Source organism: Dama dama, chromosome X (assembly GCF_033118175.1).
Source record: "Dama dama isolate Ldn47 chromosome X, ASM3311817v1, whole genome shotgun sequence".
Classification (NCBI taxonomy): domain Eukaryota; kingdom Metazoa; phylum Chordata; class Mammalia; order Artiodactyla; family Cervidae; genus Dama; species Dama dama.
The window spans coordinates 12,741,882-12,765,073 of NC_083714.1; the positions used below are offsets into that span (position 1 = coordinate 12,741,882).

At 36.0% G+C, this 23,192-nt stretch overlaps 1 protein-coding gene across 1 annotated transcript in view; it reads left to right on the forward strand.

The window, feature by feature from the left end:
• Positions 1-22,937, forward strand: part of COL4A5 (collagen type IV alpha 5 chain) — a 239,754-nt gene extending 216,817 nt beyond the window's left edge. Inside the window, exons 42-51 of the mRNA XM_061135980.1 lie at positions 4,377-4,510; positions 7,522-7,594; positions 7,727-7,798; positions 8,651-8,779; positions 9,608-9,706; positions 10,860-11,072; positions 15,343-15,520; positions 18,435-18,549; positions 19,143-19,315; positions 20,180-22,937. Coding sequence (XP_060991963.1) covers positions 4,377-4,510; positions 7,522-7,594; positions 7,727-7,798; positions 8,651-8,779; positions 9,608-9,706; positions 10,860-11,072; positions 15,343-15,520; positions 18,435-18,549; positions 19,143-19,315; positions 20,180-20,261 — 1,268 coding nt within the window. The 3' untranslated portion in view covers positions 20,262-22,937. The remainder of the gene's footprint in view (positions 1-4,376; positions 4,511-7,521; positions 7,595-7,726; positions 7,799-8,650; positions 8,780-9,607; positions 9,707-10,859; positions 11,073-15,342; positions 15,521-18,434; positions 18,550-19,142; positions 19,316-20,179) is intronic.
• Positions 22,938-23,192: the final 255 nt, after the last annotated feature.

Genomic DNA, 23,192 nt, shown 5'->3' on the forward strand with positions numbered 1-23,192 from the left:
TTACTACTTATATATAAGAGATTTTTTTTGTTTTATTTTGTTTTTCAGTTAAACTTTGTTAGGTCATTTGAGAAATAATTAATTTAGAAACTCATGTATGAAATTGACTTGGCATATAACTCATTAAAATGTTACCTTTTAGAAATTAAAGTCTTAGAAGTTTTGCTATGATATGATCTGAAGTTTTCCTTGTTACTTAGACTGAAATATCATATATTTCAATGACATATTTTTCTTAGAGTTCTTATTTTGGTCCTTCTATAGCAAACACATATGTAAAATGTCTTTACTCAAATTCTGAATTATCTTAAGTAGAAATTCTAATTTATCTACCTAATAGTGTTGCCAGACTCTGCTCAAAGTGTTGTCTTGAGTCAGTTTGCTGTATGTGATTTAGAAACCACTTAAGCAAACAGAAGTTGATTTTTTGGCCTCCTGGATTTCAAGTTGTCAAATGCTTTAAGAGGCTTATTACTCTTATTACTTGGTATAGTAATGTTTTATATTTATATGACATGCCATCATTTATATCATGCTCCTTGAAGGCAGAGTTTGGGTCTAGCTGATCTTTGTGTTCCCTATGTCATCTTGCACATAGAAGGTCAACATTTTAAAAATGTATTTGATCTTTAAAACAACTCTGAAGGAGATTAGGGTAGACAACACTATTCCCATTGTGTGGGTGAGAAAACAAGCTCAGAGAGATTGAATTGCCCAGAATCTCATAGATATAAGTAGTAGAGCCAAGAATAAATCCTCAGTCTTCTAATTTCTAGGATTCAGTATGCTAGTACAATTTATTCTCTCTGCAAACGTCAATGCCTATAAATCATAGCAAGACTTGGAAGAAAAGGAAATTGGGTTTATAGTCAATTAACATCAACCAAGAGTTTTCCTGTTTGTAGGCTTTTTATCTCTTTAATGATCCTTCTTTTAATAGTTAATAGTCTAATTTAATATGTACATCAAGTAATATAAAGTAAATGTGATATTTTCTATAGTTTGAGGTGGGATATTGCATGCCAAAATATTTTGAAGGGCCCTTCAGTGATGGTCTTCACAACTTTGGAAAATTCTACTCTTAGTTTTCAAGTTAAATGATAAGCAAACATATATTGGCTTTTTCTCTTTGAGTATATTACAAGTAATAATGCAAGAGAAGAAAGCTTCTTGATGGATTATTTTTAAAAATCACGATCTGTCTTCATGGAATGATTTTCAAAAAAGACAAACAGAAGTACAGTTGGTAATGCCCATTGTTTATTTGTGTTTCAATTTCTCTGTTAGGTCATCTGTGATCTTTGTATATTTGCCTGGTAAGGTCTTTAACTGTAGCTCCTTGGAGCAGTCTGCCTATACCAAGAAATTTGCACCTTATGTTTTTACTAAAGAATGGCAGAGGCCAAGATAAACTTTTACACAAAAGTTTTACCCAAAGGAATAGAAGGCTATCAATGAAGTGGTACTCCCTTTCCAACTTTCATATTTTGAGGTTCTAACTTTTGGAAAGCCATTGTAGCATTTCATTTGAATTAATGAAAACTAGCAGCTTATTTCATAGAATAAGCTCTATTTTAAAATATTTGGCTCTCTATACTCCTGTATGGTTCTGTTTGCATACTGATTACGCTGTAGGTGTAAGAAATGCTGGCAAAGAGAATTATTGTTTATCTTGTGCTATAATGTGAACCACTTCTAACTCATAATCTTATTTTGTACTGTGTGATGTCTGATACTGCTAACATCGATCTTTGGGCTTTGGTGAACTCTGATCTTCCCAGGTTTTCAAGGTTAGACTGGTCAATTTTTTTTTTTAATGCTTTGTATGTGTGACAAGAGAAATGCACTTTTTTTTGTTATAATTCAGAAGTCATTGAAGAGTGCTGTTATCCTCAAATACTACGTGCTCTGGTATTTAACATTTTGGTGAAGGTAATGTGACTGGTTTATAATCAAGTTTGAAATGACATTAGGTCTTTGTGGTTTCAACTATTTATAATAGATAATTCATACATAGAAACATGTTGAAATTTAAATGGAAATACACTTATTTTTATATTTAAGATGCATTAAATAATGCAGGCATCTGACCCATTTGTAACCTCTGTGTATTGATTTTATTTTCTTGAATTTTTTTTTTTTTTGCCTGAGATTGATCAGAGCTGTGTTTTCATGGCTATTTTCAATAATGAAAGAGGGTAACTATTGAGTATTGTTATAAATAAAACTTACATGCCCCTTGTGTTATTAGCAAACCAGTAATTTAAATTTGAGAGACACCAGAACAATAGGTCTGAATCAATAACATGTAAATATACCTAAATTTCCTTTTAATTGCAAACAGAACAATGCCCAAAACATGCCTACTTTTTTTTTTCCCCAAATGATAAGTGTTCTGATTACTTTTCAGATTGGGGAGAGAAGAATAAAATGTTCCTTTTTTTCCTCCTCTTAATCTTACCCTAGTCACTGGTAGATTGATTCACAGATAGTTTACTTTTCTCTTAATAATCTGATTTGCTACCTGATTTCTAGTCTAAATTACACATTATGGAAGAAGGTAACAATTTTTCTCAGAAAACCCTGCCAAGGAGTTTGAACTCAATATTTGTTTTTAGTTGTTTAAATTGAAAATACCCAACCTTTTCTTTATGATTGGGAAGGGAATTTCTGAGAGTGTCTATCTGGTTGCTGGGCTAGGGTGACTCTATGATTTAAACTGTTTAAAGATAAATGATTGTTGTACTGTTGTGAACCTGCTTCCTCTTTCTCATGTGACAGTATTACATTATGAAATCACATAGAAATAGCTGAAAGATTAAAACAGGTTCATATTTTAAAATATGTTCTTACCTTCAGTTTTACTAATAATGAAGATAATAATAATTGTTTAAAAATTCTTATATAATTCTTACTATGTGCCAGGCACTGTGTTTATAGTTATTATCTTATTTAATTCTTGGAACAGCCTGATAAAGTAGGTACTATTCTTATTTCCATTTTAAAGAAGTTGAAATTGAGGCCAAGGTGATGAATAAAACTTACAGAGGTCAAATAGCTAATGATTGATTAATGAGTCCAGCATTCATGATCTCTAAGCCATGCTGCCTTGTTAGCTTGAAACCATTGATTCTGAGTCATAAGAGCACTGGAAAGGATTGGATCAAAATGTGACCTTTTGTCTGTATATAAACATGAATTCAGTATTCTAAATTCATATACCTGTGAAATTTCCTTCAAAAATAAACTCTACATATTTTCCTTTTTTGTTGAAACTAGTGAAAAGCTAAGATTACTGGAGGAGAGAAGGTATAGGTGCTTACTATATACCGTTGATTATTTGGGACTTTGTAATTATTTTGTTAGGGCAGGGCTATTTAGTCTCCACCTCAGCACTCTGCAGGCAAGACAGCTATTTCCCACCTAGTGAGGAAAAATGTGGCTATTTATAAGATCTTCTTGGTCACTTAATGAACCTGATATCTTTATTTAGAAGGAACATTTTAAAACATAGTATAAGGAAGGAGCTTAGCAAAATCTCCTTTTAAATTATTTAATTTTTTCAGAAGTTATATGCCAAGTCCTTTATTTTTCTTCAGAACTATTTAAAATGTAAATAATACAAAAACATTTTTAAAATAAAAGTACTGTATTGACTCCATGAATTTCTGACTCTAAAATATTCCCATGTATTAAGCATATCATTAAAATGAAATTAAGCAATTAGTTTGCTTAAATAGCTATCTTAATTGCATAGTAATACAAACTGAATAAAAGTAACTACTTACAAATAAAGCAACTGTATTTTAATCGCAGTGAGGCAAATGACATGAATCCCTGATTGCCCTACAAAATGTGGCCGTGAACCAGCAGCTTTAGCTACAGGACACTTTTTATTTACAGGGCACTTGTTAGAATGGAAATTCCTGGGCCCCTCTCCAACCTAACAAAATCCAAAACTCTGGGGGTATATCCAAGAATTTATTTTAACAAGCCCTCCTGGGGATTCTGATGCGTTTCCAATTTGAGAACAGTGCTCTGTGGTGTCTGTTTTGGTTCACTTAAATCAAACAGTTAGGGATTACAGAAGCAATCTTTATTACAATGTCCAAAGTCCTTCCTTTAGATATGAGCTTATTGGATTTAATATATAATAAAATACAAAGTTAAACAATCTGCAACCCAGTGTTAATAACAAAATGAACCCAGCCCAGTTTACGTTAGAGGCTCAGCGTTGATCTATATATTTTAATGTACTCTGGATTTTATTCTGCAAACTAATAGATGACTGAGAGTATTTGGATAATTTAAAAGCCTGACTTTTATGTTGTTCTTATGTTATATTGAAATGTGGCTATTTGTTGTGCATTATCAAGGTCCACCAGGTCCAGAAGGTCCCCGGGGTCTACCTGGAAGTGGGGGTATTAAAGGAGAAAGAGGTAACCCAGGCCAACCTGGGCAACCTGGTTTGCCTGGTTTGAAAGGTGATCAAGGTCCTCCAGGACTCCAGGTAGGAAATGGGAGTAGATATTTGATGAGAAATGGATGCGGGTGTTTGCATTCAAAATGAGAATTCCAAACTGCATTTTTTTAATTCGCATTTACTGGTCAAGGCTCATTGCATGGCTTACTGGTGAAGTACAGAGAAAAAGGCAAGTTTCCTGTCTTCTACCAACTAAAGGGACTTTGCTACCTTATAGTTAAAGGCTTCCCCAAAAGATGGTTTTAACTGGAGTTCTTGGTGTGTGTAGATTTTGATTTGAGAAACTTTGATTTCAGCAAAAGCAGATTATAAAAGGATATGTGTGGTGGGGGTGTGTGTGTGTGTGTGTAAGCACTGCATGTGGATGGGTCCTCCCATACAGAACTGATCATGGTGAGTGGGGATGTCTTAGACTTTATAGTTAGGGTCACCTCGCAGCTCCACTGCACAGCTGTGCTTTTGTGTCTATGGAAGGCAGACAGATACTTTGTGTTTCTGTCTTTACCTGTAAAAGGAGAATAATAACATATCCTCACGTCTATATTCATGCATTTTCCACCTTGGTTTGAGTGACCCAGAAAGTCACATGTTTATTTATGGATCCTCAAAGCCTCCTTCCTTCATTCAGGAGGAGTGTTGTTAGAGTTGGCACCCAACAGAGTCTGGGCTCAGTCTTTTAACTTTGACGGCTCCTTTAGAGTAGAAAAAAAATCTAAAGAAAGTGTCCTTAAAGTTTAAAACAACTAACCTTTTCTCCTGTTATTGCTATTCTTTTAGACATCTAGACTTAAAATTTTAATCCTCTCTTTATTCATTCTCTATTCACTCCCTCCCTCATTCATTTCCCATGTACTTCCAGTTTACATGTCACTTTGCCAGATTCAAGATTACTGTCTAATACCAACGTTTTATAAACATGGTATTTTCAAGTTCTATTCATTTTCTTTTATGCAAATTCTTACATTTGTACCCTTTCTAATTTTCATTTTGGAAATAATATTAAACTTATAGAAAAATTTCAAGAATAGTAAAAAAAAAAAAAAAAAAACCCTATTTACCTAAATGGACCAGTTGTTAATATTTTGCCCCATTTGCTCTCTATGTGTATTTTCTCTGTGTGTATATGTATAATTATGTATTTTTTTCTGAAATATTTGAGAAGAAGCTGTATCTATCTTGCCCTTTTGGGCTTCCCTGGTAGCTCAGCTGGTAAAGAATCTGCCTACAATGCAGGAGACCTTGATTCGATTCCTGGGTTGGGAAGATCCCCTGGAGAAGGGATAAGCTACCCACTCCAGTATTCTTGGGCTTCCCTGGTGGCTCAAATGGTAAAAAACTTTCCTTTAATGTAGGAGACCTGGGTTCGATCCCTAGATTGGGAAGATCCCCTGGAGGAGGGCATGGCAACCCACTCCAGTATTTTTGCCTGGAGAATCCCCATGGACAGAGGAACTTAGAGGGCTACAGTTCATGGGGTCGCAAAGAGTCGGATATGGCTAAGCACAGCACATCATGCCCTTTTATCACCAAATACCTCCGTGTATAGTATTTCCCCAAATTAAATATATTTCTTTTATATAACCATAGTATAATTCTCAACTTCAAGAACACCAATGTGACATTTTTATTTCTAACCATGTATTCCAGTTGTATCTGTTGACTTAGTAATACCCTTTATAGCACTTCCCTCCCTCCAAAATAGGATCTAGACCAAACCATGCATTAACTATTATATCTCTTTATTCTCTCTCAATCGGAAACAGTTTCTAAACCTATTTTTTTCTTTCATGATCTGGGCATTTTTGAAGAAATGTGTGTAGCCCCTTCCCATTAAAAAAAGAATGTTTCTTCTTTTGGCTGCTGTTTCTTCATAATTAGATTGAGGATGTGCATCCCCAGATGGAATACTCCATGAGTGGTGTGTTCTCAGATATGGAGGCCCACCATATTCATCTGCCCTTAATTAGTTATCTTAATTTTTATTTTCCCATTAAGTTTTTACCTGGTTTCTCCACTATATAGGTTACTGCTTTTCCCCTTGTAACTAATAAGCAAAACTACAGGAAGACACATTAAGATCATACAAATATACTATTCCACATCAGAATTTCTCCTTAGAATATCTATTTATGATTTCTGCCTCAACCGTTCAATTCTGTGATAGTGGCAACTGATGATTGTTCCACTTTAGCACTGCCTCCACATATACCACTTGGCCCTTCTGTAACCAAGAGCCTCCCTTCTCTTCCATTTATTGTCTATTTGTTATCATCATAGACTCATAAACTCATTCTTTTCAATGATTTGTAATTTTTAAACTATCCTTACTTATTTTGATTCTCAAACTGTCCTAGATTTGAGAGCCCCTTCAAGCTGGATCCTATGACTTTATGACATGGCGGCCTTTTTAAGCTCTTTCTTACATTTTTGCTTAAGATGTTCTAGCCTTGTCTCTTTTTTTGTTATTATTAGTAAGCTTCATTGTTCCACACTTACTCTTCCTTTAGGTTCATTCTAGAGTTATTCTCAACTCTTCCTCTTCCCATCGTTTTCCTGGCCCTCAAACCCAATTAATTAACAAGCCTACTCTATTTTTTGCTTAGTCTGTCAGACTTTATCACTTTTTGGATTTTAATTCACACACTTACTACATCAGGGCTACACTCAAAAGAAGTGCCTTCATTAATGATAATAAAATATTATTGTCATTATCTAATTACCCTTATATTATAAATAATATAATATAGCTATTATAGAATAATGACTACCATTAAGTACACATCATAACCAATCAGTTTTCTCAGTACTTAATATGAATTATCTCATTTAATCCTCACAACAACTTCATGAAGTAGATACTGTTATTTTCTCTGTTAGAGGTAAGAAAATGATGCATCAAAAAGGATAAACAATCAACTCAGTATCACACAAGCTAGTAAAAGGTGAACTGAGATTTGAATCCTAAAAGTTTGACTCTATAGCTCACTTCCTTCCCTGCCCCCAATATTGTTCTAAAATTAATGATTTTATTTATTCAGGGTAACCCTGGCCGGCCAGGTCTCAATGGAATGAAAGGAGATCCTGGTCTCCCTGGTGTTCCAGGATTTCCAGGTATTTGAAGGGATGTTTTGCAGTTTCCCCTTTTACATTAAATTCCTTTGGGAAAAGACACACAATTCCTGATTTGGCTGGGTAAAGGTTATGGCCCTGTTGCTTTGCTGTGCAATTGTACCTTCTTTGTAGGCATGAAAGGACCCAGTGGATTACCTGGTTCAACTGGCCCTGAGGGGGATCCAGGACTTATTGGCCCACCAGGTAAGACTTATTTCTGGAGCTAGTTATACCTGATACTTAAATTCATTGAAGAATTTGAAAGTTTGCATTCTGCCTTTCAGCTAAAACTTTCAGTCTCAGTCCCCAACAACTGAGGGGGAATAGGTAGGACTCTCCCTCTTCTTATTATATTAATCTCTCAAGTTCTCTGTTTCAATAATGTATATCAAAAACAGACCTTTTAAATTTAAGATAGATACAGGACCAACAAGAATGCTTCACTGAGGTTTTTTTTTTTTTTACCCTTTTATACTAACTCTCCCATATTCAATTGAACAGATCACAAGAGCAGGTCTCATAGGTATGTTTCTATATTTTTAATATGAAAATAGTTCCTTTTGCTGAGAGACTTACAGAGATTTCCTGTGAACTATGAAACAGGGTATCTACTAGATTCCTCTACTAGTTAGTTCAGTGGCTCCCTTGACAAACTCAACAAACAAGATCTGCGAATGACGTTAGAATCAGAATGGACTCATCAGGAAACAGAACTGTCTTCCCTTGACACCAGTGTTCACAGATTTTCAATGGATTAGATTTTCTAATAACCAAATCACGCTTCAAGGCTTGAAAATAGGGACTATATGCCTAATTTGTCCATAGACCCTAATCAATGGACAAATAAGACCCTAAGAAATGATTTTTTTTTTCCAGCTCTTTGGGATAAATAAAGGTAATTTTCCCAAACAGATTTCTGTTGGACATAGTAGATTCCAATACATGTAACTTATTTCTCTCAAACCAATTCTTATTCTGATCTGAGATTTATTCTGGCATTCATTCTTTTCAACCTTTCTCTTCCCTACCTTCACCTTTATGTATTTTGCCTCTTAGGTCCCCCTGGATTACCTGGTCCTTCAGGACAAAGTATTGTAATCAAAGGAGATGCTGGCCCACCAGGGATTCCAGGCCAGCCTGGATTAAAAGGTTTACAAGGACTCCCAGGACCTCAGGGTTTACCAGGTACCTTTGTAGATCATCTTTTTTAAGCCTTATATATTTGCAAACATTTCCCTCGTTCTCCTTTCACTTGTTAGAGTTTGTCTCTGACCACAGGAGTCTCAGCAGCTAGTAGAATACTACACCACCATACGTCACACTTTCTTTTTGAACCTTTGTTGAAAAGGTTCATTTCTCACGCCCTAATTTCTTTTAGGCCCAGTCCAATTTCTTCTCGCTCATCTGGCTATCCTAATTGAATGATTAGGTTAATGTTTTTAAAATCTCTATAATGAAATTCATATGCATTTAAGATCTGATGCTTTCTCTGTCCCAACCACAAGAAGGATAGAAGGCTGATTTGATGGGCTGTTAGTTTCCACGCTGTGAGGTCTTATGATTTTTAAACTAAATCCTGTCTAGTTGGCCATTTCACTCTATACTTGCAACCAACTGTGATTCTAAAAGAAAACTAGAAACTAACATCAGTCTTTCCAATTTATTAGTGGCTTAACAGCAGTCTTTTCATAAATGAAGTGTAGCAATAGCCTTGCCTTTTGTTGGGATATAACAAAAGTTGGGCCTTGTGCTATGTCTTGTTCTGAAGGCAAGGAGGACACAACTGCCATATTATAGAAATCTCCACAGAGGCGAATGGATTGTTTAAAATTAAACCTAAATCCTTGTCTGCATCTTTTCATCCTGGGCTTGAACTATTCTTTTATTTATCTGAATTAAAGACAAAACCAGATTATGAATTCAGTGCCACTCATGGATGTCAAGTGTCCCAGCTCTATCTGGATGTGAATTTATTCTATGCACATTTGAAAACCCTATTGCTTTCTCCTGTAGGTCCAATTGGCCCTCCAGGAGACCCTGGACGCAATGGACTCCCTGGCTTTGATGGTGCAGGAGGACGCAAAGGAGACCCAGGTTTACCAGGCCAGCCAGGTGAGACAAGTAAAACACTGCTGCTAATAGTAGTTTTAAGTCTGGGAGACCTCTGAACATATGGCCTCCAATTGGAGCTGTGAAAGCCTCCTCTTGAGAGAGCACAGCTACTGGGGAGTCTGTTGCTTGGGAAAAATAGGAATGACACAGATTTGCCAGTATAAGAGAAATACAGGAAGGTTGTTTTCATTTTAAATGTTTTTACAGCCCTAGAAAATCAGCTTTTCCTCAAAATGAGGATTTTTCAGGTACTCATTGTACTTAACTGTTCTGATAAATTTCAGTGTTTTTACAACTGTAGATAATGTAAATATAACTCTAAATAACAAATATAAAGATTGGTGTTGGTAAAGCAAACAAAAAAACCAGCAGTAGCAACAAAGCAGATTGGTGCTGTCTATGTTGCTCCTAGAACCAACACCCTGCCATTTCATTAACTGTCTTTCTAGGGAAGAAACAAGTCAGTGTCACTTTCATCACATACAGGCATTGCTGTGATATTTCCCCCAGGTGAAAATCTATACACACAGTGGCCGAAGGCCTGTATATAGAGAATTTTTTAAAAAATAAGCTCAAATCGAGTGGGCAAATAGAGAACAGAAACAAGTAACAGATTGAAATTAGACATTTTAAAAAATTTCCTTAGAGTACCCTGCCTGTTCTCTAAACAAGAATGTATGCCTGAGAATAATTCCCCAGACAGATTCAAAGGATAATGTTTTTCAGCACTGAAGCTGGCAGACTGACAGCAACCACACCCTTCCTTTCTAAGTGATGAACTAAACAGCAGACTGAGATTTTGTCATGGGGTTTGGACTCCTTTAGTATAGTGAGAGACTAGATAACATACAAAGTCCCCAGATGAGCATCACTTCTTCCCATCTAGTGTTCCATTTACTCGGTATTTATTTAGTGCCTGATGTCATCAACCAATTCCAGAAGGGAAAAAAAAAAAAACTTTTAAGTCTCTTTGAGGACAGGGACCACGTTTTGTTTCTCTCCAAATCTGTGATATCTGACAATGCCTGTGTAGACATTCTATAAATATTGACTAAATTAACTAATCAAATGAGGTCATAATGTTTTGTCAGTAGCCATAATAGTGAATCAGAGCTCACTTAATTTTGTATACCGATGGTTTTTTGGAAAATAGGTACTCGTGGCTTGGATGGTCCCCCTGGGCCAGATGGATTGCAGGGTCCTCCAGGTCCCCCTGGAACCTCTTCTATTGCCCATGGGTTTCTCATCACACGTCACAGCCAGACAACAGATGCTCCACAGTGCCCGCAGGGAACCATCCAGGTGTATGAAGGCTTTTCTCTCCTGTATGTACAAGGAAATAAAAGAGCTCATGGTCAAGACTTGGGTGAGATAATCAGCATCTTATTTCTTACTATGCATTTCTGTTTTGTTTTGAAAATCTTGTTAGGTTCTCGAGTAACCTTGGACAAAGTGCATCTCTGTTCTTTCACTCTCAGTCAGTCGCTCTTTTGCAACCCAATAGACTGCAGCCTGCCAGGCTCCTCTGTCCGTGGGATTTTCCAGGCACGAATATCGGAATAGGTAGCCATTTCCTTTTCCAAGGGATCTTCCTGACCCAGGGATCAAACCCCAGTCTCCTGCATTGCAGGCAGATTCTTTACCATCTGAGCCACCTTATGTAGAATCTTTTTCTAATTTTACAATCGACAAATCTTCACTGTAAATATACTCTTAAAAAATATATATAAACCCTATATGCAAAACAGAAAAAGAGACACAGAAATACAGAACAGACTTTTGAACTCTGTGGGAGAAGGCGAGGGTGGGATGTTTCGAGAGGAATCGGGTGGAGAGGGAGGTGGGAGCGGGGATTGGGATGGGGAAGACGTGTAAATCCATGGCTGATTCATATCAATGTATGACAAAACCCACTGAAATGTTGTGAAGTAATTAGCCTCCAACTAATAAAAAAATTTAAAAAAGAAAAAAAAAATATATATATATACTCTTGTCTTTTAGATAATGTTCTCTACTTTTTCTCCTTTCAGTCCATTCTCTCTTTACTGTGAGAATCTAGTTTCTACCCATAATCAAGCTTATAAATGTTAAACTCCTTCCTAATCTAGTAAGTGGACAGGAAGCATTATAAGTTTTTGAATATCATGAAATTCACAAATATCATGAAATTCACAAATGTAATGCAAAGAAAAAATGGGATCTCTTATCCACTATGTCCCTATAACTTCAAAATGTGTGTATTTGGTCAAGCAAGGGCTGTCACAGTATGTATTCTGATGCAGAGGCTATAAACTAGACCTGACTCAAATATAGCTTAGGCCTCAGCCATAGGAACATCATGATAGTATCCAATATATCAAGCGTGATACAGGATTGCAGGGTCTATGCCAGGGCTCATTCAGGGATCAAATTGGAGATATCTTGATGCCTAGGCAAAGAATAAAGATAAGAGGTTTGATGTTATGGAAGCAATCACCTCACTAAATACATACATAGTCTGTGCTGAATTAGTGAAAGGACTATGGTGTATAAAAAAGATGGTAGTGGTGGAGGAAACAGACAATACTGAAAATGTTCTGTCTGAAAAAACAAAATGCATACCCAGAATCATTAGTCTATTAAAACTTTATAGTTTCAAAATATGAGAGTATTGAGAGTTCACGAGATCACCCTATTTTTGAATGCTTAGAGACTATAACCAGAATTCTGCATCACTGTAGGTAGCCTACAGCATAAATGCAACCAAACACCCATGTTCTCATCATTATAGACCTTCCTTTTATGCACATTCTCCTATTCTCTTCTTTCTGAGACCCAGAGATATTTCCATCCCTGTCCCTAATTAGTAATGTTAGTTTTATTTTCAATTTGTAATTAAAAAGCACTTTCAGGGACTTCCTGGCAGTCCAGTGGGAAGGACTCTGCGCTTCAACTGCAAGGGGCAAGGGTTTAGTCCCTGGTCAGGGAACTGAGATCCCACAAATCATGTGGTATAGACAAAAAGAAAAGCACTTTCAAAAAAAAAAAAAGAAAAGCACTTTCATATTCATTAGACAATTTGATTTTCAAAACTAAAATAATCAAGAAAGATATAGGGCAAATATTGTATTTATGTATATATATACACATACACACAAACTGGCTAAGAGGTTAAGTGACTTATTCAATGCCACAATGGACTGCCAGGGAAGTCTCTGAAAGTGTTTTTTAATTATAAATTAATTTAAAAATAAGACTAGCGTTACTAATTAGAGACAGGGATGGAAATATCTCTGGTCTCAGAATCACAAAAGAATATATATGTATGCATATTTATATATATTCTTTTCTATTATGATGCATCTCAGGATATTGAATGTAGTTCCCTGTGCTATACAATAGGAACTTATTGTTTATATATTCAATATGTAATGGTTTGCATCTATTAACCCCAAACTCCCATTCCATCCCTCCCCAAACCCCTTTTCTGCTGGGCATCCAGAAGTCTGTTCTTTGTGTCTGTGAATCTGCTTCTGTTTTGAAGATGGGTTTGTTTGTAGCACCTACCAATTGCAAACCCATCCATTTTTCAATTATGTCAGTTGTCTTATTTGTTCTCACATGACTTCTAGTCATTCACCTCTCTGAGCTATTTTTTTTTCCTCTGAAAAAAAAGTAAAAAACAAAAAGTATAAATTAGGCTAAATCAATGATTTTCCACCTGGGGAACTTTTGAAAAGATTCATAGGCCCATTCCAAAACTATAATATAAAAATTCCCAGTGATTCTGACAATCCATCAATTTTAAGAATTATTGATCTTTTATAAATCATCTTCAGTCTGAGATAAGCATACCTCATTGGATACATGAGGAATTTCCAATGTATAATTTTAATGGAATTAGTTTACAAATCCTCAACTTTCATATGTACTTTCTCCTAAAGTTGAACTGCCTGTGTATATGCTTTAGATAATCTCTTTTCCTATATCCTCTTTCACTACCACCCATCTCCTATATTATAAAAGACTCATACCATGGCATATTGCCTTGAAACATAAAAACATCTAAGAAGAAAAAAAAAACCTCTAAGAGACAAATTCAGAGGAATAATTCAAAATAATGGCTTTGTTATAGTCTCTGTTAACTCAGGTTCTATAATTCACTTCTAATCCATCTCATTAGAAAATGCATTTCTAATAAAAATTTAATTTTTAGTCAGTGTCAAAATTTATAATAACCTATTTTTTGATCAATGTGAATTAATAGTAATTATGATGACCATTCAAAGCAATATGTAACATGTAAAGCCTTAGGGTCACAGAATATCAAATTATTTTAAATTCTTGTTTCAGAGAATATGATTGGATCCTCAGTAAAAGACATTGAATAATAAAAAAAAATACATTAAGATAAAACTGTGTGAGAGAAGTGGAATGGAAATACAATGCAAAAGGAGCATTGTATAATTTCCAATTGTTAAAGATGAGTTTCTGTACTTTTAAAAAGGTTTATTGTTAGGTTTCAAATAATTACATTGGATACATTTAAAAGAGTGATGTCAAAGTTTGTTTTTAAATATAAATATTCACAAAACACTAGAAATGACAGCTGGTAATGTTGAAATGTGGTTTGCAAAATTCCAGACTCCAGTATTACCAAGTATAGAAGGATGGATTTGGATCCAAGAGACAATAATATCTTAATAACTGGCACAGTAGCAATTTAAACTTCTGATGAAAAATCTGAGGTGTCAACTTAAAAATGTGAGGGAGGTGCATCATTTTTCATCATTCTTTGTGAGTAAATGAGAAAAGAAAAGCCTGATCGTAGGTAGAGATATTATTGTCCCTACCAGCTCAGAAATTTCAACGCTCTAGTTCCTTTCTTTTTTCCCCCTTGCATCTTTCCTTTCTCCGTCATTTATTTTTCCCCCTTGTATTATTTATTTCCAAACCTGTCCATGGTTGCTGTGCATATTAGTGAGAACTATAATTGCCCCTAGGCTTAAAGATATGGGGAACCCACATAAGACACATACTAGGAATGTCTTAGAAGAAGGGAGGACATACTGGAGAGGAAATAGTGTTATCATATTATAAGGACTAAGTGTGTACCCTTCATTTTTGCATAATAAATTACTCAATATTCTCCATAAGGCACCATTGTTTATAAGATGCATCACTGGTTTGAAAACAGTGTTGGGGAATATGTAATGAGCTAACACAATAAATGTCTACATAAGTTGTAAGATATATCCTGATTTTAGAAATGTTAAAATATGAGTAAATGTACACCTTATAATTGAAGAATTAAAGTGTAGTTATCATCTAGAAAGTGAAAGTGTTAGTCACAGTCATGTCAGACTGTTTGTGACCCCATGGACTATCGTCCACCAGTCTCCTCTGTCCATGGAATTCTCCAGGCAAGAATATTGGAGTGTGTTGCCATTTCCTTCTCCAGGGGATCTTCCTGACCCAGGTATCAATCATGGGTCTCCTGCATTGCAGGCAGACTCTTTACTGACTGAGTTACCAGAGAAGACCTGGTTATCATCTAAGAGATAGGGAAAAGTTACTCTTTGAAAGGTTGTTTGTTAGTATGTTAGAAGAAACTAATTATCATGACACTTTTCCTTTTTCTCCCTATTTCTTCCCAGGAACAGCTGGCAGCTGCCTTCGTCGTTTCAGTACCATGCCTTTCATGTTCTGCAACATCAATAATGTTTGCAACTTTGCTTCAAGAAATGATTATTCTTACTGGCTCTCCACCCCAGAGCCCATGCCAATGAGCATGGAACCCCTGAAGGGCCAGAGCATCCAGCCATTCATTAGTCGGTGAGACATGGGTATACCGTTGACATTTGCTGATCTCCAGTTAGTTTAGCTAGTTAGAAATGAGTCCAAAGATAATAATCTGACCATATTCCTCTCAGGTTAGGTAGAACAGAGGAACCTTTATAATGTTCAATTCAATATGTAGTTTGATCTATATTTATTGGGGATCTTCTTTTGACCAGGACCAGTGATATACTAGTGTAATATAAAAAAAAAAACCCTCAAAATCTAGTTATTAGGCAACTATACATAAATTAATATGTATCAGGCTTGGGCTCAATGCTGCAATAAATCTAATAAAGTATTAGGAAAGGGATATTTAATTCCAACTGGAGAAATCTGAGATGACTATATGGAAGAAATGTGTTTTGAACTGCTTAGCCCTTTAAGGATGTAAAGGACTTGAGACAGGCATTTATAATGGAGAAGAGCATTCTAGGTAGAGAAAATGGGAATGGATTTGTAGACTGATGTGTCTAGAATATATTACTAGTGTCCAAAGGGTGCAGAGGGAGAAGAGATTGGAAAGTTAATTTGGACCCAGTCAGTAGAAGGCTTTCAGTGTCAGGTTTTAGTTTGAAATTTATTTGGTATATAATGGGGACCTCTGAAGTTTTTGAGCTACATTTCAGGGAAGATTACAGAAGCATTAATGTGTAACATGATTCCAGAGGGGATAATCCAGAGGTAGAGAGACCAGGTAGATTAAGCATATTGCTATAGTCCTTGTAGGAGTGGTTTGGAACTCTCAGTGGGGGTACATGTATCACATTAAGAGAATAAATAAGATTTAGCAATTGATTAGTTATGGGAAGGAAAAGTGATAGCTGAGACTTGGAGCATGAGTATCTTTTTTCTTTTTCTTTTCTTTCTTTCTTTTTTTTTTTTTTTGAGCATGAGTGTCTTAAGAGGAGGGAGGTACTGTTAATAAAGATTTCCTAGAATGTTGCCACATTAGAACCTGGGTAAAACTCTACCTCCTAAGCATATTAGGTATTGCCATTTTCATTCTGATCATGACCCAATTGATCTAGGAGTCTAGTAACCATAAAGGATGAATCATTGGAAACTTTAGTTTCTTTGACATTAAATATAAAGGTTAAGCCTAGTTTAGCCACTCTTAATAGCAAATTCATGGAGCCCTTTTCAGTATTTTTGCTTCAGTCCTTTGGGAATTCATTTTTTTAATGAATGAAATAAAACTATCTTTATTCACAGGTGACATGATAGTCTACATAGAAAATCCTACCCTTTCCCTCACAAATCTAGAAAATATTTTCTAGTACTAACAAGTGAATCTATTAAAGTTGCAGGATATATAACAATCAATTATATTCCTATGATAGAAAAATTATTTGCAATTGCCACCCAAACATGAAATACCTAGAATAAGATGAACAAAAGCTGTACAAATATTACAAAAATATTTGTAAACAAAAATCTACAAAACACCGATAAAATTTTTTTTTAAAGAGCTAAGTAACTATAGAGATATACTATATTCAGGGAATGCAATATGCAATATTTTTGACATGTCAATTCTGCCCAAATTGATACACAGATTCAGTATAATCCTTATCAAAATTCTATAAGGTTTTTATATTTCTTGTAGAAATTGGCAAGCTGATAATAAAAATTATATGGAAAAGCAAAGGGCATAGAGGAGCCCAAATAATTTTGATAGGGAAGAACAGAGTCAAAGGACTCACATTTCCAGACGGTATGAATTACTACAAAACTACAGTAATTAAGATAGTATAAAATTGGTGTTAGGAGAGGCATATAGATTAACATAAAAAACAGGGAATTAAAAAATGGATTCAAATTCATATCATTTACAGATGAGTACAAAACAGGTATTCCGATAATTTTATAAAGAAGGGATAATCTTTTCAACAAATGGTGCTGAAACTATTGGATAGTCATATGCAGTGAATAAATAAAAAAGATCCATAACCTCACACCTTACATATATACAAAAATCAACTTTAAATGGATCATAGGCCTAAAGGTAAAACCCAAACTACGTTAAGTTTTCAAGGAGAGGGTAGGGTAAAATCTTTATGAGTTTAGTAAAGATCTCCTAGACAGGGACAAGAAGAATAAATCATAAAAAAATGATAAATAGGGCTTCTTCTGGGAATTCATTATTGTGCATGTGATTTTTTTTTCAACAGTTCCAACTCTTTGGAGTAAAAGATCCCCTAAAGGCATTCCCTATTTGGTAGATTAACTTTGCCAGATTGGTTTAGTCATATTTCAAAAGGTCCCCTCTTGCTCTTTATTAAAGATTTGGTAGACTTAGCTGCACTTTACTTGATTTTATAGACAAGTACCCAGACACCACATCTCCAAGTGCCTTGGTACTTGTCCAGTATTCTGCATATGTTGTACTTCTGAAGAGATAGCCAAATGGTTAATAAATATCCCTTGGGCCAAAAATAATGGGCAGGGATTAAGAAAGTGTCTTGTTTCTTATCTTCTTCAGTTTACCAGACATTGTTCTTAGCACAGTTTCAGTAGTACTGAATGTCTACCCTCAAGTTGAGCACTTTGACAGCAAGTAGTATGTGCATAAATACGCCAAGCCAAACTCTTGCAGCAGTTATGACATTGACTATTGCAAGTATGAATACAAGTTTAGGGCAGGATGGAAAATGAAAATGCCATAGCAGTGGTTCTGTAGTTTCTTTAAAAAAGAAAAAACTTACAGGTTTCATTTATAACTTTATTATGTATACTGGGAGGCTGGGCTTATGCAAAAGCAGTCCTCAAAGTACATTTTTCTCCTCTTTTTCTGAGCACTGTAGACCCCTTGATGGGATTTTATAACAGGAAGGCTTCCAAAGAAGAGGGACTGCTATTTCCTATGTGCTCACTCTGTAGATTGTGTTCCTTCTGTGTTCCTTACCAGATGTGCAGTATGTGAAGCTCCGGCCGTGGTGATTGCAGTCCACAGTCAGACCATCCAGATTCCCCGTTGTCCTCAGGGATGGGATTCTCTCTGGATTGGTTATTCCTTCATGATGGTATGAATCACTCTTCCTTGGCTTTGTCATCCTAGCTAACTGTCCATCATATCTGCATTTCTTCCTAATATGAGGAATCCCTGTCATTTGAACCTCGTATAGCTTCTATCCAAGCACTGTGTTCCCTTTCATATATTTGCTGGAACAGATTTTCACAATCTATCTGTTTATTTTGTTGAGAACCTTTGGTGTGGATACTGTTCTCTTAAGTTTGGCTCTATTTACTTCACTGGATTTGAATATTTGGCCAAGGTCAGAAGGCAATGGCACCCCACTCCAGTACTCTTGCCTGGAAAATCCCATGGACGGAGGAGCCTGGTAGGCTGCAGTCCATGGGGTCGCTCAGAGTCGGACACGACTGAGCAACTTCACTTTCACTTTTCACTTTCGTGCATTGGAGAAGGAAATGGCAACCCACTCCAGTGTTCTTGCCTGGAGAATCCCAGGGACGGGGGAGCCTGATGGGCTGCCGTCTATGGGGTCGCACAGAGTCGGACACGACTGAAGTGACTTAGCAGCAGCAGCAGCACTTATCTTTGGATACTCACTAAGGTTCATGGGTATTGTGGCACATTTTCCCTTGTCTTTTCTAGCATACAAGTGCAGGGGCAGAGGGCTCAGGCCAAGCCCTGGCCTCCCCTGGTTCCTGCTTAGAAGAGTTTCGTTCAGCTCCCTTCATTGAGTGTCATGGGCGGGGGACCTGCAACTATTACGCCAACTCCTACAGCTTTTGGCTGGCGACTGTAGATGTGTCAGACATGTTCAGGTAAGGTGCTTATGGCTTTAGTTTAGGTCGTAAGCTTCCTTCAGAGGTGCTGGAGGAAGAGAGAGGCAGCTTGTGAATGGTTTATACCCAACAAATGTTAGAAATTTAGAGGACTGTGTCCTTTATTCTTACTTGTTCTCCTCATATACCAGACTCAGGTCAGAAAAACATACTTGACTAATAATAGGTGTATGTGGTTTGAGATGTCATGATGATAATTCTTTAAAAGCAAAACAGAGCAGGAAAAGATTATGTGATCTTCTCAATAACACATGAGCAACTGTTCGACTAGACTGAAGCCACCCTAGAAACTGAAGTAATCTGTGTTGTTTCCCCAGTCCAGTAGTCTCTTTCCCAGGATGCTTTCAAGGTTTTCATCCAAGTATTTGAATGAGTAAGGCTGCCTGTAATATATGTGCCTGCAGGGGACTTTATTCTATTGGGTATTTTTCAATTTCTATTTTTATATGTTGCTTCTTTTGAGTTATTAACATTTTTCTTATGTATTATCTTTCTGTAACCATTATGTGTTATGTATTATCATCTATTAATCATCAATTGCCCAGATCCCCCTCATTCTAGGACTGTTAGAAAAATGTATAAGAGAAAGAGAGGGAGAGACAAATAGACAAGGATGAGAGTGGTGGGGAGGAGAGTCACAAAGATACCTATGACCACTAATGGCTCTTTAGGCCATTAAAGCATTAGGCCATACCAGTCATTGCACTAGATTGCATTGCTCAAAAGTTAACCATTAAGTCAGCTACTTAAACACAATATAATGTTTAAGTATGAATTTAACCAATAATATAATTAAAATACCAGAAAAGGCTAATTTGATAGTCTTGTTTTTTTATTTCCCAGCAAACCTCAATCAGAAACGCTGAAAGCAGGAGACTTGAGGACACGTATTAGCCGATGTCAAGTGTGCATGAAGAGGACATAACATTTTGAAGAATTATTTGTGTGTTTTTAAATGTGATATATATATATATACATATATATATATAAAATTCCCAGGATGCAATGTCTCACTCTCCCCAACTTTACCACTGCTGCCACCAATGGTGCTACTATATATGACCAAGAGAACATGCTGACTAATAAATCATGAAGATTCAGATGTACCTCAGCAATGTGCCAGAGCAAAGTCTCTATTATTTTTCTACAAACGAAATGAGGAAATGAATTTACTTTTTGGGTCCAGAATGACTTTCTCCAAGGATTATAAGATGAAGATTATACATTTTGCCCAGTAACTAAAATGGCACGTTAAAAATTCAATTAAGAGAAGAATCACACTGAGTAAAATAAAAGACTGCAGTTTGGGGGAAGAATTATTTTTCATGGTGCTACTAATCCTACTGTATCCCAGTTTTTTTAATATAAAAGTGTTAAGCTTATTTTGCTCTGTAAGTAAAGAATGTGTATATTGTGTAAACAGCCTTTTAGCTCAAAATGTTGAGTCATTTAGAGGTCACCTGACATGAATCACTTTTACAGAAAACTTAGGAAAACCTAGAATACAGACAGCAAGATTTTATATCCAGGTTTATCAAAGTTAGAGTTTATATTCTTGCATCAAGTCACTACTGAGAGTAAATTTGAGTTTTTTTCCCTAAGTTCTCATTTGACTTCTTTAAAAAAAGGTCATTTTTAGTCACTTTAATCAGAATTTTAAATGTACATGTTACATACCAAATTATAATATCTAATGATGCAACTTCTCTTTTGCTATTTTCTCCAAGACACTCAACGCTAGATGCCCCCCTCTTTGATGTTTCTTACATCTTGATTTTGCTCATCCCTGACTGGGCAAATTCTCCCATATAATTTTGTGAAACAAAAACATTTATAAAGTTGATGATTCTCTTCCCTGTGCTTTTTACATAAGGATTAATCTCCTGTGGTCTCTGCTTGTTCAAGAACTGGGAAGACAATACTTAATTTGTCTTCTCTCTTCAATTACAAAGCCAACTGATATTTCTTACTGTTTTATTTTAAACACTGTTATAGTCATAGAACACCTTATTTCCCTAGCTGTCATCTTCTCACTTAATGTTTTTAACTCACCATTGTCAATTTAATTAAAGATATCATATATTAAGGATGATTTGTTGTGTATCTCTTCAGCCTATGTGTAAAAATACTGCTCATTTACAGATAGACCACACTTCTGCACATCACCAAGTAGTCGCCCTTCTCAGAGAACCATTTAGAGCAGTTCAAAAGCAAAAGAGGTTTCTGCAGACTTGATCACTCTGATACCTGATAGGAAACTTACCAGCTGAGCCACCGGGGAAGCCCAATAGACATAGTAAAGCACTTTTTCCAGTGAAGAGAACAACTCACTGGGAAGTATTTTGAGGTGATAAATTTATTAACAACATTGTGTTGATGGCTAAGAAAGGAAGCAGAACTACTTTTCATTTTGGGAATTCATTAATAATGTTTAAAGCAGATTCAGTTCAGTTCAGTTCAGTTCAGTTCAGTCACTCAATCGTGTCCGACTCTTTGCGACCCCATGAATCTCAGCACGCCAGGACTCCCCTGTCCATCACCAACTCCCGGAGTTTACTCAGACTCATGCCCATCGAGTTGGTGATGCCATCCAGCCATCTCATCCTCTGTCGTTAAAGCAGATTAGTGAGTTAATATTCCTATTGATTAAGAATGAACACATGTAGCTCTCTAAAATAGTCGTAGACTTGCCTCTATAATAAAATGTGTGTTACAGCTAAGATATGAAACAAACAAAGGATTTTGAGAATTTTAGACCCTAATTTGAGCTCATGCTCTAAGCTCTAAGGCTTAGAGCCTATAGTGGTAAAACTTAGGTTCTAAACAATGGTAGATAATACTGCTGATTTCCAGTAATGCTGTTGATTTCAAGGCTAATAAATTGCAAATTCTAGCTTTATTTTTCTGTGAGCTACACGCACGAAAACACTAATGGGTTATTGTAAGTGAAATGCCATATTACATTCTATGCATTTTTCTACATGCTATACACCTGAAGGTTGCTCCTTGAGTTATAGCTGCAAGCACAGATTCCAGAGATTTTGCTGTTTGTAGCTTTCCCTTTCATATTTAGCTGATTGAAAATCTTGGCTCAAAAAGAACCTCCTAGATTTTAATAGTAGCATGTATAGCTGGTCTTTGTGTTTCTTGAATGTCCTAACTATTCCCAACCCTGTTTTGTTGTTTAAAGTACATGAACGCAATCCATTCCAGAACCTTAATGCTGTTAACTCACCCTTTCCATTGAATATTCTGATTATTCTGATGTAACTGCTCTAGTAGTTACCTATAGTGAATTTTGCAGTCAAACAGTTAATGGTTTTCCCACATAGGCAGGCAATGAATAAACTCTTCTACTTATTCAGATATAGTTATTACATGTAGCAACCAAGTGAGATTATATGTGTGTGTGTTTATGTCATGTTGCTATCACACTGATTACTTCCAAGCTTCTGAAGTGTTTTTACTGGACCCCTTGTGGATTGTATAGTGTCTTTTTTCACCTGGCCAAATTTGAAAAGCACTTTCTTACGGTGCTAGTGAGGTTCTTTGCCTCAATTGGCATGTATAATCAAAAACTCACTGGTCATGCCAAGCCATCAGAGGTTTATTCATATGTTAATCACTAGAGGGCACTATCGCCTATAAAAATAAATCAACATGGAAATAAATCAGCATGTATTTGTTGAGCTCATTGTTGATGATGGTGGTGGAGCTGTCTAAAGCCCTAACTTTTAGATTCCTTGTTTTGGTTTCACGTATTCTTTCATCTTCATGAAGATCAACAGCAAGTATTTCAAGAGGTGACCCAGTTACCCAATATTTGCATCCAAAATAAGGGACAGCTCTGCTGTCA